At 42.7% G+C, this 16,377-nt stretch overlaps 1 protein-coding gene across 4 annotated transcripts in view; it reads right to left on the minus strand.

The window, feature by feature from the left end:
- PSTPIP1 (proline-serine-threonine phosphatase interacting protein 1) overlaps window positions 1-16,377 on the minus strand; it is a 48,292-nt gene continuing 31,915 nt past the window's right edge. For 3 of the 4 annotated variants that reach the window (XM_021406957.1, XM_021406956.1, XM_021406955.1), the window contains 8 exons: window positions 15,774-15,819; window positions 14,909-14,988; window positions 12,116-12,214; window positions 11,302-11,398; window positions 8,434-8,515; window positions 6,735-6,805; window positions 4,731-4,828; window positions 1-3,078 (listed from right to left, as the gene is read on the minus strand). In XM_021406957.1, the coding sequence (XP_021262632.1) occupies window positions 2,944-3,078; window positions 4,731-4,828; window positions 6,735-6,805; window positions 8,434-8,515; window positions 11,302-11,398; window positions 12,116-12,214; window positions 14,909-14,988; window positions 15,774-15,819 (708 nt within the window). In that variant the 3' untranslated portion in view covers window positions 1-2,943. Of the gene's footprint in view, window positions 3,079-4,730; window positions 4,829-5,410; window positions 5,569-6,734; window positions 6,806-8,433; window positions 8,516-11,301; window positions 11,399-12,115; window positions 12,215-14,908; window positions 14,989-15,773; window positions 15,820-16,377 lie in introns of all 4 variants that reach the window. The other variant, XR_002441745.1, reaches the window with a different exon arrangement.

The raw sequence follows: 16,377 nt of genomic DNA on the forward strand, positions 1-16,377 counted from the left end.
TTATTGCAAATTTGCTTTAATTAGTTTGACTCTATTTACATATTAGCCATAGGCTGTAAGTGGGTAATTAGGCACCCCCCTTTGCAGAGCAGCTGGCAAAAGCGTGTTCCTCACTGTCTGCTAACAGCTGCTTGTGTGTGAAGCCTTCCAGAGCACTGGCAGCATAGGTAAAGAGGCAATGTGCTGATTGTGGGTGTGCTATGAAATTAGTTTACTTGGGAAAGCTATGCGTGCCACTGTTGTTATGGCCCTACCTGTTGCTTGACACCTCCTCGCCAAAAAATGGTAGTCGAGGTAGAGGTAGAGCCTTATCAGAAGTGTCTATCAAAAAAGCATTTCAGCCAAATACACTGGAGTTGAGTAGAAGTATGCCTGTCACTGGAAAGGATCTGTTTTAGTTTCACCTGAAAATTAAATGATTTCTTGAATGCGTCAGTTTTGTTACCAAATAGCTACCAAGCTGGAGAGGCAATGTTATTATTAAGGCAATACCCTGTGTTTGATCTTCCTGCTTTTTGTACTGCCTGGAATGGATGACATGGAAAGGGGTGATTTAAGGGTGTGTGTGGGTATTTCTTGATATCTTTGTTTTATTTCTGACGAGTGCTGGTACTGATAGAGCAAGCTGCATAGATATGGCTTGTTAACAACTTATCAGCAAGATTCTTCAGGGTAAAGCAGAGGAACTGAATTATGAGAAAACACTGCTGTTGCTTTTTCATTTCCTTATCAGCCTGGAGTTAGCACGTGGGACCCAAATGCTACAAGAATGGGTAGATTTTGAAATATCTATAGCCTCTTGCAGTTGCAACAAACAAAAGCAAACTTGACAGGAAAAAAAAAAGATAGAAAAGAAACCAGTTTCCTGAATTTAACAGCAAAAATATGAAGTGCTTTGATGGAGGAGATACAGCAGTCGCCATCTGTCTGTCAGCTGATGTGGACCGTGTGGTTCGTGTAGGCAAAGACAATCCGTAAAAGGATTTCAAGGTAACCAGGACTGGGTGTTGCAGTGTCTTGTGCGAGGTGAGGCTGTCTGTGAGGAGCCTTAGCAGGATCCCTGTGTCATATATTGTTAGGAGAGTTGCATCTTAGAGACTTTCTTTTCTTTTTAATTAAGGTCACTTGCAAAATATGTCAGTATCTGTTGGTTAATTACAGTTCTCTTTGTGAGAAACCCAGTATTCAAGAAGCAAACCCATTAAATCTTTCATGCTTTAGGTTTCCTCTTATGCTGCACATAAGGAACTGTTGTAGTTGTCTGGCAGCTGCATTTACAGTGCAGTTAACTAATTGGAGGCTATTGTGGACTCTTCCCACTGTCAATTCAGACTTGGTCACAGGAAGCTGTCATTGACATCCGCAGCCTGGATGAGCACTGCTGTTCATACAGTCTAGTGCCTGAAATGACATTCAAGCTCCTGCAGTTCCTCTGAGCCTCTGCTGATGAGAGCTGCTAAGAGCCCTTCAGCACTAATGCAGATGTGCTATATGGTAACTTGGACAAGTGTGGGGAAGACAAGTGTGCTGTGTTGTCTGCAGGAGGACAGAGAGGGCCTGCAGCAACTTTTAATCCATTCTGGAATCAAGAAATGAGAATAAGATAACACAAGTGCCTCTGACTCTCACTGTATTTAATGTGAGAAATAATTGCATTGAATGTTACAGCTTTTTCTTCAGTCTAGATTTCTTTCTTGCAGTTGCCTTAGCTAACAGTTCCTCCCTACTTCATGCCTTTTGAGGAGCAATTTGACTCATTTTCATTGACTTGGTTTGGTTTTAGGATCTGAAACCTTTGCAAACAGGGTCATTAGGCCCAGAAATAGCACTTTGTGCTTCAGATCAAATCATTGTATAGTTTTTTTTTAACTGTTTCTGAATGCTAAAGAGGGAGAAGTGACGCAAAGTACTTAATGATCTCTCACAAAGTATAGTGGTGGTTGGAAACATTGCTAAATACTGGGCTGTAAGGACTGCCAGAGCTGTAACCTGTGAGGTGCAACGAACCTGCTCAGTGCAGCTTCTCTGAAGAGGCTTTGTTGTAGAACAAGCACATCACAAGTAATTGGAAAGGAACCCAGCCAAATCTGTGCCAGCTATCCCAGCAGTGCAGAGGCTGTAGGTAGAGACTGAAAAGCCTGTGGGCAGGAAGGGATCAGCTGGGTGAACAGAGGGGTTAAAAGGAGAATGCACTGAAAGCGTGTCTGTGCAGACTGCGTGAGGAGGCAACTAGCGCTTCTTTCCCAGGATCAGGGCAGGACAGCACTGCTAGAAGGCTTGTTTTAAACAAGAAAAATCCCAGCAAGGTGTCAGAGAAACCATCCAACTGAGGAGAAAGCAGGCCTTGGGCTCTTCATCTGCCCTCATTTTGCTGTCCCAGAATCCAGTGCAAAGCAGAGCCATGGATGACCTTGTGACATAAAAGCTATCTGCTTTCTGAGTACGTGTGCTCCCTGCTTTCAGCTCAGCCCTCAGAAATGCTTGTATGATGTGTGCAGTGAGAAGAGGGGATCCGTGGTGGAGATCATGGCTGCTATGATGGTAAGGGTTGCTCACGGGCTGACTGGAGGTGGTCTTCCATCCTGGACAAGCAGAATTCGCTTCTTTTTCTTTTAGTATAGTGAAGTTCTAAGCAGAATTTTTCTCCCAGATTTGCTGAGATGTGAGATACTGATGGCAGCAGTGCTGAGAGTGGAAAGCACCTTTGTGAGAAACCCAAGTCCTCATCTTGCTGAGATGAAGACAGCTTTTGCAGACAGTGTGGGCCAGAAGTTGCTGAGGGGAGAGAGGATCGGTGGGAAGGAAGATGAAAGCAGGTATTTCCTGACTAATAAATGTAGAAGACAGTACAATGGGTTGTTCTTGGTCAACTGGAGCAGACCTTGTATGATGTTTGTTTTCAGTAGTAGAATATTTTCAAAGTCTAAGGACAGAGGCTACCCTTCAACAAATCTTTTCAAGGTAAGACCCTGGCACAAAGCCTCGTTGCCCATTCCTTTCAGCTGTCCACCAGCCATCGTCATTTTCTTCAATGACAGCCACGATATCTCCTTCATTGATGTCCAGTTCATCCATGTTCTGAAACGGGACAGGGAAAGGAAATGTGGTTAACACATTTACATAAGTACAGGAGGGACTCACGTATCTTGTGGGGTTTTTTTACCCTGTCTTTCATCAAGAGTCTGTCAGTGTCCTCCTGATTGGGAATGAGTCTAAAATACCTGACAGTGGAGGATTAAGCACTTACTGAGCTGTCTATTTCCTTAAGATCCTCACAAGTTTCCCCAGCCTCCCTGCTGTCTCCTCCTGAGCCACCTGTTTTGTCATAAGGGAAGGGTGGAAAGGGCTAAATGTGACTGTCCCGAACCAGCCAGCCACAACCCTTCCTTACTCTAGAGCTGTTCCTCAATTGAACAGTGCAAGGCTTAATTCCTGGCAGAGATAAATACAGTGTCTCTACAAATCCAGTCCATAAATAGGACTCTCAGTTCTCTTAGAACAGTGGTGGCCAGTGGAGGAATTTTTAAGCCAACAAATAATTAAACGGTGAAAGTCCCTTTAGGGAGGGCTGATGGTGTGGCAGGAGTCAACGCAAAGAAGAAAATATTTCTAACTAGTCCTGAGGAAAATGATAGTGGAAAGAATCTGAAGGTTAATTTTATGGTCAAAGAGCTATTGCTGGATTTGGATGAAATTGTAACAATCATGAGGTGGAAAGCGAGGCCAGATTTCCCATGTGCTGTAGGTTTTATTTGCACCATTCTTTGAAACCTGTAGCTGCTGTCAGACATAAAGCATTCACTAGATGCATCAAGGGCCTGAGCCAGTGTGTCTTGATCCTTCTCTTTCTCTTTTTGGTGTTTTAGAAGATAATCTGTATGATAGGAATAATGATGTTATCTCTCCTTCAGACATCTTGAAATCTGTGTGTGAGGAGTCTGTGTTTTTAATATTTAATGCAGTGGTTTGCCCTCTAGTAGTGTAATCTTACTAACAGTATTATGCTGAGAGAGGTCTGAAGCCAGTGAGAGTTTAATATCCAGGTTAAGGATGCAGGTCATGGTTTATAACACTCTTTTAGTACATAAGCCAAGTCTGCTGTGATTCTGCAACTTGCAGCCCTGAAGTACAGGGATACGCTATTGTTTCTGGGGATTCAGTCCTCCCCAGTATGGAAGAGACCTCAATTAAAAGCCAGTGTGTTAAACTGGAGCAGGGCTCTCCAGACTATAAGCAAGATCACATGGAGAAGAATTCTTAGACAAGCATCTGTCATGTAGTCTGAGATCTGCTATAAAGCTGCAGTAGAGTTTGTAGGAGGGATCTCTACCCACTGTCTTTCCCAGGGAGAAAATGTCACAGGAAATGTAAGTTCAGAATGCTCAGTGTTCCATATTTGGCCATCATCACCAAAATAAAGTTTTCCGTGTGTCTTCAATCCTCTGTGTCTTTAGGAGGTCACAACAGCTCAGCACCAATTTAGGCAAGCGTAATTACTTGCAAAGAATGTTATTGTTTCATCCTGGGGACAGCACAGTGATCTGTGCCAGCAGTTGGGATCCTCGCTTCCACATGTAACCTTGACCAGTAAGTCTCTAAACGTCCTCCTCTGAAAAGGGAAGGGAAGCTAACAACTCCTTCACACCATTAATGCTTTCCAGATGTTTAGATCAACATTCAGTTTTAAATCTGACACCGTATGCAATATTTAGTTTGAAGCCTGTGTTTACCTGGGCTGTGTAGTCATAAAGTACTCTGTAGTCCTGTGATGATGTAATTCTTTCATGTTCATTTACAAAAATGGATGCGTAGACCCCATCTGTCCTCTCTGCATGTGGAGGAGGGGGAAAGAAAAACAGAAACAAAGGGTTCAGTTGCTTATAAATGCATGGGATCATATGCAAGAGTTCACAAATACAAGGGTCTCTGTTCTATCTCAGTCTGGAGATGTACATGTGTAGAAAAGCTGCTGTGAACTGTAGGTAAATTCTTGCACAAAAACTGTGTCCCATTGATTGGGTGACAATGCAACCATTGAACTTTCTGGGAGGTCAGAAGCATTAGCTTCATCCAGGTTGGAAAAAATGTTTACCCTGCTAAAGCACGATCACAGTAGTGCAAAGAAGGAAGTACTGTGAGTAAATTGGTTTAAAATGTTTGCTGCTGGAGATGTAGAATTCTGGTAGTTCAGTGATTCACACAGAGCTTTTCTTTTTCCTTTGAGAAAAGGGGAAAATACTGTGCTGGTGTGGTGGGTCATCAGTCATTTTCCATGAGTTCATGTAGTTTCCATTTAGCTGTTTGTCACAGACAGAATTTTCTGGAAGATATTTTAAACTAGCTTGTCATAATTAAGGAAAACTCCTGTTATTCAGGAAGAGACAGAGCTAGCTCTATTGAAAAGAACCACCTGGATCTCTTCTGCTGTTTTAGTGCTCATGATGTAACCACAGTGGTAAAATGGAAGAACCAAAGCCTTGCTGCTGTGGATGCTGTTGTGCTGGCACAGTAGTCCACGCTAGGGCTGCTCTCGTGTACTTCCCAAGCACACCTTTGCTTTCAGAAGGGCTGTGTGGGGAAGAGAAGGGCAGTTATGGTGTGAGCAGTCCTAACCTTCAGGGCTGGCTAAAGGTGAAGGGGAGGGCAGGCTCTAATTGCATGCTCACAACCTGGTGTGTCAGCCCAGGTGAAAACGCTGCCTTAGGAGGTTTCCAAACTGTGATGACCACAGTGTGCTAAATGAGCAGTGAGGTCTACTTGGGCTCTACACAACATCTGAATGAGAGGTGGGCAGCCAGCAGGGCTTTTTCTGCAGTTAGGGGGAGATTATTATACCAGGCTTGAGCATAAGGTGCCACCACAGATGCTGTTTACTTGGACAAAGTCAAGATCTGCTGTTAAATCCAGCATTTGATGTAATCTTGTTGTTTATTTCTGGTACGTTTTTCCATATGTAGTCGTTATACAGCTCTGCAAGAGACTAAATGCCTTCAGGCTGTATGTATGTGGATGCTGCTGCGTGCTGAGTTAGGCAGCTGGGGCCTGGCAGGTCCAGCTGGTGCCTGATAGCACCAGAGAGACTGTGCTGCCTGAGCACCAAAGTGTGCAGCAAGTGTGGTAGTCGCAGCCTCATTACTGGGCGTCCAAGCAGGCAAGGCGCGCCTCACAAAGGAAATTGGCCTGAGTATATTTAAAAGCTGCTCCAAAGGAACTTTTTCCTGTAGGCAAGAATCACAGCTAAATGTTTCTGGTTTAAATCGGTAAAAAATGCTGTAAGCTATTGCTCACTGCGTGGTCAAAATACTGTTTTAAATGTCCTACTGATAAATGCCTGTCTGCAAAGGTAGCGATAAGACAGCCCAAGTGTGAAATGAGATGAATATTTGTATTCATAAGGCATGAAGCAGATGTGTTGAAGACTTGAGGGATTCCTACCTTTTTTAGAGGTAGCATATTCAACCTTAGGAGAATACTATTATCTTTAGTAAAACTGCATTGGTCTGAAAGCACAGTATACCCTTGCCCAATAGAGGTCTTGAAGTTCTTATGATCCTAAGATTATGTGGATTATTTAGTACTTCAAACTGGGAAAGTTTTTTATAGAAATCTGAGCTGAATTTGTTTTCAAACTGCTCATGAGAACGCGTGCTGTAGAATTTCTGCTCTGTGTTAAAGCTAGATTTAGCAAGTGATCTTAAACACATCTGGTAAATTTACTTCCTGGTGAGGCATACCTAAGGGAGGGGCTGAAGGAATAGCACTTTGAGTGTTGTTTTTGCTGCTTCCGTGCAATAGTCCAGAGAATCTGCAGAACCAAGAGAAGTCAATGAGAAAACGAGTGAGCAGGACATTTCTTACAAGTCTCAGCTGTCAGACTCAACCTGCCCCCATCAGCTGCAGTGCTGCTTGGATGTCATCTCTTCCTGTGGCTGTCTACTTTCCTTTATGCTATAGATATTCTTATCTTCAGTTAAAATAAATTTAAAAAAAACTCAGAAAAATACAGAACCAGATGAACTGTCAGCCATCACTAAACTGTGCAGTAAATGCATCAATGTAGTATTTTGTTGTGGATCCAAAGATTTGTGAGGCAAAATTCCAACTATCTCCTACTATCAATATGATGAGAATTGTCAGTTGTCTACAAGAGAATACCATCCCTTTAAGGAAAACTAATGCAATTTAAAATACAAAGCTTTTATAACATAACTTTCTAGAAATTGTGAAATTAAGTGAAATTCTTTTGTTTCCTGTAGTTAGTTTTAATTTCTCGTAGTTTTCAGTATCACAGCTGGATACTGGCTGGGAATTGGTGACCAGGCCAAGTGAGAATACGGTTTAGGATTCTCAAGCATAGATAGCAATAGTGTAGAGTGCTTAAGACATATCTAGAGGGTTTGATTTTTCAGCTGGTGAATGGCCAGTGTTTCGGGAAAATGGATATCTAAACTCAACCGTTTCTGAGAAACTGAGACTGAGCCTCTCTAGGCTGTTTGCTCATGCAGAGCACAGTTGTATTCTAAATGGCCATGCAATTGTCTTCTGTAATTGCAGAGGCTGCAATGTTACGATTCATTATTATATAAAACCTTGTTTCCAACTGAAAACCAAATATTATGTATAAACCTTATCAGCTCACTAACAAACCTGGACCACAAGTTGAATGGGAGATCCCAGCCCGCTCTTTGTCTTTGCCATATATAAGTCTTGTCAAAATATAAAGCTCTCCCGCTTCTAAGTATGGTGCCATTCCTGCCATGAATTAGCCATTTTAGAATAAAATATTTAAACTAATAGCTCTACCATGCTATTCCACTGATATAACTGCATTCATGTTACTATATTTACCAGTTTAAATGGATTAGAAAAAGAAAACACCTCCCTTATCAACACAGTTTATTCCACTAAGTATTTTTTCCTTTGGTCTAGACACAGAGAACAGCTCTTTGTTCTGCTCAGCTGGGCGTTGCGATGCACTAAGCCAGGAGGTATTGCTGAAAAAGACAGTTCTCCCCAGCCTTTGCTCCCAGCAAGGCTCACCTTTCCCCTCCCTTGAACAAAGTGCTTTTGATGCTGTGTGCCACGACTCACTAGGAAAGAGGAAATAAGTGTGGATGCTCTCCACTGCTGGCTGACTAATTGTTTTACGAGCTTGTCCTCTTGTCTCTCTTCCCACTAGGGCATGGCAAAATGGCTCTGACTCCAGCTTTAATAGGTTTACTTCTTCTGTTGAGTTATTTTTATTGATATGCAGCTGTCTCTTGCTATGGTGAAGGAAGTAGTAACTTTCCAGGTCCTGTTTACTGTCACAGAAGCATAGAATCAGAGAATGGCTTGGGTTGGAAGGGATCTTAAAGATCATTACTTCCAACCCCCATGCCATCATCATACACTGCAAAATACTACTTCAGGGAATGAAAGTTTGCCACTCACCTCTTCATCATCCCACAGGACTGGGTTGGGCTGTTGCTTCTGTTTGGTTCTCTGTCGTAGTAGTTCTCATATCCTATTGCACCTGCATTAGGGCAACAAAAAAAGAGATGTTCAATCAGGTAAAACCTATTTCTCCCAATCAATCAGAGTGCAGCCAACAGTATAGCAGTTGAGGAGCTGCTGGAGGAAACAGCACCACAACATCCAGCTGCACTCGCTGGTATTGTGTTTGGAGCAGCCCAGAGGGACATAGGTGCTTGACAAAAGCCTTCAAGTGATCGTGTGCAGATGCATCTTTGGTAGAAAGGCATTCTTGACCTGGCACAAGCACAGTCAAGGTCCTGAAGAACCATTGCAACAACAGTGAGTAACCCTAATTTAGAATGCAGTGTAGCCTGTGATTGTTTCCCCTGTTTTCTTGAAGCCCAGACTTTAAGGGGAGCAGAGCATGGTCATTGTGAGCCCAGGACCGTGTTCCTGATACAGTTGGTGGCAGTGTTTTTTTGTGTGGTTGTTTTTTTTTTTTTTTCCATAACACATTGAGCTGAGAATTTCTGTTGGAGCTGGGGAAATCTCTGAACATCCCTAGGAGCAGCAAGAGCGAGCAATTTCCTGGTCTGTGCTTGTGTGTGGTTCATACCTTTTGTATCTTCACCTCCACCTCCTGAGAGTTGATTTGCTGTTTACTCAGCAATAGATTTGTTTTTCTTCTCTTGAACACTGTTAGGTTGCAGTCCCTTCATTCTCCCCTATGGTGTGGTTGAGGGTGAAATTGAGCCTATTTACAAATCTAGCTTTACAGATGAAATAATTACAGATAGATTTATTTTTCATCTCATAGCTGCCAGTGCAGTTGCTTAGAGCTGGTGGCCAAACACCCTTTCTGCCTTCTCAGTGTGAATGCCAAATAAACAAGAGTCAAATCTGATTTGTAAGCCCTGATAGCCTATTAGCTCAGTTCTGATATCAGGTAATTAAGTAAGATTTTGAACTTAAACTAAAGATTGTGTTGAAGTTTTTACACTGGAATAGCCAAGACCATAAGCAGAGCAGGCATATAAAATAGCGAGTCCAATTAACTCCTACAGCAGAGATTCACAGTATCAAGGGATTTTTTTGACCATTTTGAGGGTCTGCATTTCTTACCCTTCCGGGTTTTCTCCTGCTGTAGTTTCTAGCCTGTAATTCATGTCATGATTAGGTAGAAGGGAGGAGAGAGCAACAGTGTCAAGAAACCAAAAGGTGTGGTCAGGATGAAGACTGAAGATCTACCTCTACACAATGCAAAACCACACGTGGATTTTTCCTCTGCACTTTGCAAATAATAAATCAGATGAACAGCTCGCCACATGCTACTGTGCAAACTCGTTAGCAGGAGCTGTAGAGGCACTAGGATGTTACTTCTAGAACATGTCACTTTCTAAAAGGTGGCAAAAAAAAAGAGAGTCAGTTGCTTCTTTGCGTTTCATAAAGCTCTCAAGAGTTTTTCCCACCTATTTCTTATTAGAAATGAGTCTTGACATAGCCAAGAACTGTTTGCAGAAAATTACCTAGGTGACTGGAGAATGAGAAATCTCACATGAAGAGGAGAGAGAGGGAGCAAGCCTAGCTGAGAATTACAGTTCTTTGTATGCAGAAGTTTCACACCATTGCGAGGTGGGTTTCCACTGACAGAAAGAACTGTAGCTTTTCCTAGGTAAATGCTCTTGTAGCAGTCAAATTTAAATCCCCTATGAGAAGAGGAATAAACTGTAGCAGCGAAATGACATCCAAGCACCAGCATTAATGTATTAGCTTTAAAAAAAAGAAATTCTCCAAGTCCTTCTTCTTCATTGTCATGGGTATAATGACAAAAGGCTAAGCAGTAAACAAGCCTTAGGTAGCTCAGTGCTGGATTAGTAACAGCATCCAGCCCTGCTGAAGAAGTTGCCAGGCTGTTACTGCTGCCAGCTCTGGGCTCTGTTATGAAATCGGAGGGCTCTAAGCTGCTCCTGTCAAGATTATTGCATGGGACAAGGACATTTGTACTACTGATGTTTGCACATGTAAGATCCCTAGCATGGAAGGCTTTTGTCAGTATACAATTTTCTTATACTGATATAGCTTATTCCGTGTTCTGAATGGAAGTAAGCTCTTTTGAGACTCCTGAGTCAACACTGAGGGGGTTCCTCTTTGGCATCTCAGTATAGCATTACAGCACACTGTGTAAGTATGCAGTCTGCGTACACAGATTAAAAATAATAATAATAAAGCAATGGAGGAAGCGATCTTTTCAGAACAGATATCTGTCGTCAGCTGATGATGAGATGAAATAGGGAATTTTCTGTCCTTTAACAAAGGCTGTGAATCTTTGTTTGCTGCAGGAAGTGCAGGCATTCACTCAGTCTGTAAATATCTGATACTGCTTGTTGAAGTAAGAAGGTGTGGTTTGTATTTGGTCATGTGGAATGTTACATCGTCAGAAATGAGGTCATTTGTTTGGAGAACTCCTATCCTGGAGCAGCAGGTTTTCAATTTACAGCTGCTGCTAGTTCCTCCTGTCCTATTCTCCATTTCAGCTCAGAGATTTTGGTCAATGAAGTTGATGAAGAGGCTTCTTTTAGGTTGAGTGGACAATCTGTGAACCTTACATCGCTTCTGCGTTTGGCAAAGCCGATTTCATTCAAAATTTTCCCCAGCTGGGGTCTTGCCCCTATACAAACAACTACCTGAGAGGAGAAAGTGTTATTCCCCCAGTGGGTGAGCCTCAGTGGGTGGAAATGGGTAACGGGGGCAGAGAGTCTTTCCATTGGCTTTCCCCAGTGGAGTGTGCTGCCCAACCGCAGGCTAATGGCTGACTCATCTGCTAAGACCAAAGGGAATAATTACCTGGAGGTTGTGTTCCTGTCATTTTACTCTTAATGAAGTAGTCAATGTCTGACTCTATGACGCAGTTCTCCAAGCTTACCCGAACCTCTTCATACAGCTACAAAACAGAATTCAAGAATGTAATTTTTAACATTTCATGTTGAATTAGCTTTTAATGCTTTTTTAATGCATTTTCTCTTGCAAGTGCTACATAGCTGACCTAGTTATTTGGTCTGTCCATGCAACCATTCTTGTAAACACATCTGTTAATTGTGTTCTGGATATCTTTTTATGAGAGCAGGGAGACAGTCCAGGGCTTCTCAGTGCATCCAACAAATTTGTATAGCAAGAACCAGGCATTGAAAGTTGAAACTCAGATATACTTGAATGAGGAATGTGACCCACGTTTTTTTAGGATGTGAGCCACAAACCTTCAAATAGGTGGAAAATTTGAAGGAAAAAGCAAAATGCCATCATGGAGCAGTGCATGTTTTATGTCTTCCTGCTCTGAGACTATAACTACCTGCTTTTCTGAAAGACGTGCCTAAGCCCTCATACTCAGCTGAGCAACCTGGCAGTTGGAGGCATTCCCCAGCAAATGAAGGGGAGGAGACATTGTGTCACCACATGTGCCACAGATTATCTAAATCTAGGCAGGTATCTGGGAAAGAAGGAATGAGAATGATTGAGAAGACTGTCCCTTCATGGAACATGGCAGAGCTGTACAACAGCCGGTTTGATAGCATATGCAGAGAAGGCCAGGCTAGTGCTGTGCTTCCAAAGGACTCCTGCAGTTTGTCCTTTGCATGTGAAGCTCCCTGACAGCAGCCCCTACCTCGTCATCCTTCACGCATTGCATAGAGAGCTGGTTGCAGTGAACCCACAGTGAGTTCCGGAGGATGGTGATGCGGTCACACTCTTGGAGCTGGAAAACCTGAAGCCAAAGAGATGTGAAGTAGTGTCACGTTAGTTGTATTGCAGGCAGTGACGGTTTTTAAACCTGCAAACCATCTTGAAGGAACCTTTACAGAGGATAGCTCTATAGCTACTGGGGAAAGTCTATCTACTCGCTTGTGCACAAGGGTTTTTGCAAGCTATTGCAAAAAGTTAATTACATTTTGCAGACAAGAGGGGGAAAAAAGCAGAGGAAAGGAATCCGTATCTGTATTTGAATGCCAAGGAGTTCAGAGTTAGGGTCCTGTTTGCCCATTGCACTGAAATCTTGAGGTGTAGCAGATTGCTGTCATGAAAGGGTTGTACTTATGCTAAAGGTAAAGCCAGAAGTATCTATCTCTGCCTTCTAAAATGTCTTTCCAGACTTCCCTTTTTGAACTGTTTGAGGCTCTCTGAGGTTGCAGTTGCTCATTTCTAAGGTTATTTTCAGGGCAAAGGTAAGGCATTTTTCTTTCATCAATCTACTCTCTCCCTCATCTGCCTAATTTATTAATGTTGTACAGCTGACTAGATTTGCGGAGAGTGAAAGGGAAAAAACAGGATAAGTACGCACTGAGATGGGGGAAGAGGCAGATAAACTTTCTCTAAAGACTTTAAATAAAACAACAAAAACCAATTTCTGAGTTCCAGCTTTAGAAGTAGAACATCAGGTTTTGGTTTTCTGCGAGGTGTGAAAAGCTCAGATGCTTCCAGCCATCTGTTTCCATCTCCATTTGCTCGTAATTATGTCCAGAACACCACAAGTGTACACAATATTCAGCAGAATACTTGGGTGTGCTGCCTGCCATCGAATATCTTTCTTCAAGATAAAAAGAGTCAGTCAAGGGAGAGCCAGCTGGTGTTGGGACCAGTTTCTGAGAGAAACAGCTTATTAAGAGAACCTGAAGGCTAGGGAAATGAGTAATTTGCTGTCCATGCAGAATAAAAAGCCTGTGGACAGAGCCTACTCCCAGGGGGCTGTTCACCTGGGAATTTTCCAGGTAAATGATGTCCTTGCAGGAAATGCAGCTTATCAAAGAGAGAAGCAGAGTGACTTGGGGTTTGTCAAGCCCTGAGCATATTGCAGCTGCTTGCTGTGTTAGGCACATCTCGTGCCATCAGCTCATGTGACAGGCTGCTTGTGAACCTGGGCTGCTTGTGCTGAGGAGCGCAGTCCAGCCTCACAATGAAGCCTGTCCCAGTGCTTGCACTTGCTAGCCAGGATTTTCAGGCTGTGGTTGTCCCATGCTTATCTAGAGACCTAAGCAACCTTAGCACTTCCAGCTTTCCTGCTGTGCAGCCAGAAGTTTGGGATCCTAAGCTGATTTTTTTTGTGTGCCAGTTAGCAGTTTAAAAGGTCTCAAGAAATCTGTCTGTCCTACCTACAAGCACTTCTTAAAAAAGGAGTTAGAAATGCCATTCCTTCATGAGTGGCTGTTGGAGCTAAGCAGTGGGCAGACCACAAGCTCTGAGGGCTATAATGAATTTAGCCATGTGGGAGAAATAGTCTTCCAGGTTGTGGAATGTTTTGCTTGTTTGTTGGCTTTTTAAGGGGGGGGGGAATTGTGCATCTTGGGAAAATTAAGGCTTGGCAAGGTTTCCATAGAAAGTCTGCTGTGGCAGCCGTGGGACTTTCCCAGCGCTCCCAGACAGGGAATATTTAAGAGGAAGCAGTGAACCAGAGAGCTGTTTTGTGTAGGAGTGAAACCTGAAAGAAGTAAACACAGCAGAACCATACATCAGCAGATGGAAAAACGTATTTGAAGGATCATTATAACCAAATGTGTGCCTGATCTGGATGTCAACCAGTTCCTGTGAATTGGTGTGCAAACCTTACAAGCCAAGTGCAAATCTCCTTGTCCGTAATGGAAATAAACCTCCCCCAGCCACCACCTTTTTGTGGGAGATCACTCCTTGGCAGGGAGCAAACGTTCTTGCAGGTGAATGTGACGTGCTATGTGAAATGTCCCGGCTGCACAGAACCTTGGTTTGCTCTACAATGACACTACACCACAAAACCTTTTGAGCTTGGTGTGAAAATTTTACTTTTAATCTCCTTTGAACTTGTGGTATTTAAAAAGCAAAAAAAAGAAAAAGAAAAAAAAAAACAAGCAAAACCTGTCCTGCATTAGAACAAGAAGCCATTCTGGAAGCTTCTTACAAGACGTAATTTGGAGGGAGTGTTTGTTTTTAATGGATTGATTTAGTGCTCCTTGTTTCTTGTTTCCATTTTGAAATTCATCTTTTAAATTAAAAGTGAATTTTCATATATTCCTGTTAATCTGCTACTGAAACTACATTCTGACAAAATGCAGTTGGGAAACAATCTTATCTTGGCTATGATAGAGGATCATCATTAGAGCTAGTGTCTTAAGTTACGTTGTGGGTGAAAACTGGCAAGAAATCCAGCTAGATTGTACTTGTTCATATATTGCTCCATTTCTCACTCCTCTGCACTTATTCCCTTCCTGTATATTTACTTACATATGCTGAACAAACAAGAAATGTGGAAGTAAGTGAGGCAGCTAGTAACTATGTCTGAATCTGCTCTAGATTCTGTAGTGTTCTTGCAAAGACTCAGTGTAAAGCAAACAGCAAAACCCTCGAGATAATATTTGAGGACCTAGATGGATATCTGTAAGTAGGATAAAACAAAGAGCACACAAATATGTCGCTGTAAAAGTCAAATGTTTACCTCACAGGTTTTGATATGTTCCTGTTCCCACTCTGTCCTGGCCTTATCCAGCTGTTCAATGTTCTGTTTGTACACATTCTCTGTAAATACAGACACACACACAATAGAAACCCAACAGTTAGGCGAGAAAAATGATACCGTCTTTCTCCTTTCCCTCCCATTGCTGTGGCTCTTGCTCTGTCAAACCCCAGGCCTAAAATAAGTCATGAGAATGCGTGAGCTTGAAACTGGTGGGCAGCAAGAAAATATATTTATTTATTTATTTTTCTTTGTAGAGTTTACAGTGGGGGTGGTGTAAATAAGAGATTAAGAGCGTGGGCCGTGCCTAGGCACTGCCCATCCTTTGGCTCGGCCAGTCAGGTGTACCATGCCATTTAGTAAACTTCTCCATGAGCTTGGAGTGCCAAGCCTGGGCTCATGAGCCAGCCCAGAGCTTTGCTGGCTCTGTCCTTGTGGACATACACTGTGTTTCTGGCTGAAGGATGGAGCCATGCTGCCGTGCTCATGCGCGGGGAACCTAGGGACTGTGTATCTGGCTTAGGTTGACCTGGGACAATGTGTGTCATTGTGCTTTCAAACTTGCTTCGAGAAGAGCTTTTTTTTTTCCTGAGTGATGTCTTTAAAGATGGCCTGCAGTAAAATCTTTAATGACAGCACAAGACTTGCATGTCCACAAGTGAAAATAAATGTAGTTGCCTGACAGGCTTGCTGTTGTCTAAATGCTTCTTCACTAGCCTTTGGGTAGATGATTTCAGGAAGCCTGACTTCAAACAGGGCTAGCCCATGTGATTTGATTGCTGCTCTCAAAATTAGCATGCTGGTAGGTCTTTGCTGAGAAAAAATTCTGTTGCAAATAGAGTATCACCTGCTTCGTGTGCTGCATCTCGGCATTGCTTGGCTTTGTTCTGGCTCTGAAACAGGAAAAGAAAGAAACACTTCAAATTAATTTCTAGCCCTATGTTTTGCTCCTGGCTCAGTGTTTTGCTTCCTTCCTCCCTTTCCCCTTATAGGGTTAAGGCTCCAAGCGCAAACAGTTCTTGGCTGCTCCACCTTTAGAATCACAGACTCATTCATGTTGGAAAAGACCTTTAAGATCATCAAGTCCAACCATCTGCTCTGTTGAGCATGTGCAATGAAGAAGGAGGGAGCAGAATTTCACAGGTGTAGACATAAGTCCACTGACTTCAGGGGAAATCTGGCAACTTACATCATTCTGCCCAGGGATCCCTGCTGTAGGAGCGCAGTGCTAGCATGCTCCAGCCTGAAGCTTGTGTCTGCTGCCCAGATTATTTACTAGAGTGTCCAAAGTGCTTTTCCAATTGATATTTATAAGTAGAAATAAATGTCAGTTAAAAATCTTCATCTTCCAAGTTCCTCATGCAGTGCGTATATGACAGGAATACAGCCCTTAAATACTTTGCAAATGCCAGACTATTTCCCATAACAACTCGGAAGACTAAAAGCTAAAT

This window comes from Numida meleagris, chromosome 9 (genome assembly GCF_002078875.1).
Source record: "Numida meleagris isolate 19003 breed g44 Domestic line chromosome 9, NumMel1.0, whole genome shotgun sequence".
NCBI classification, from domain to species: domain Eukaryota; kingdom Metazoa; phylum Chordata; class Aves; order Galliformes; family Numididae; genus Numida; species Numida meleagris.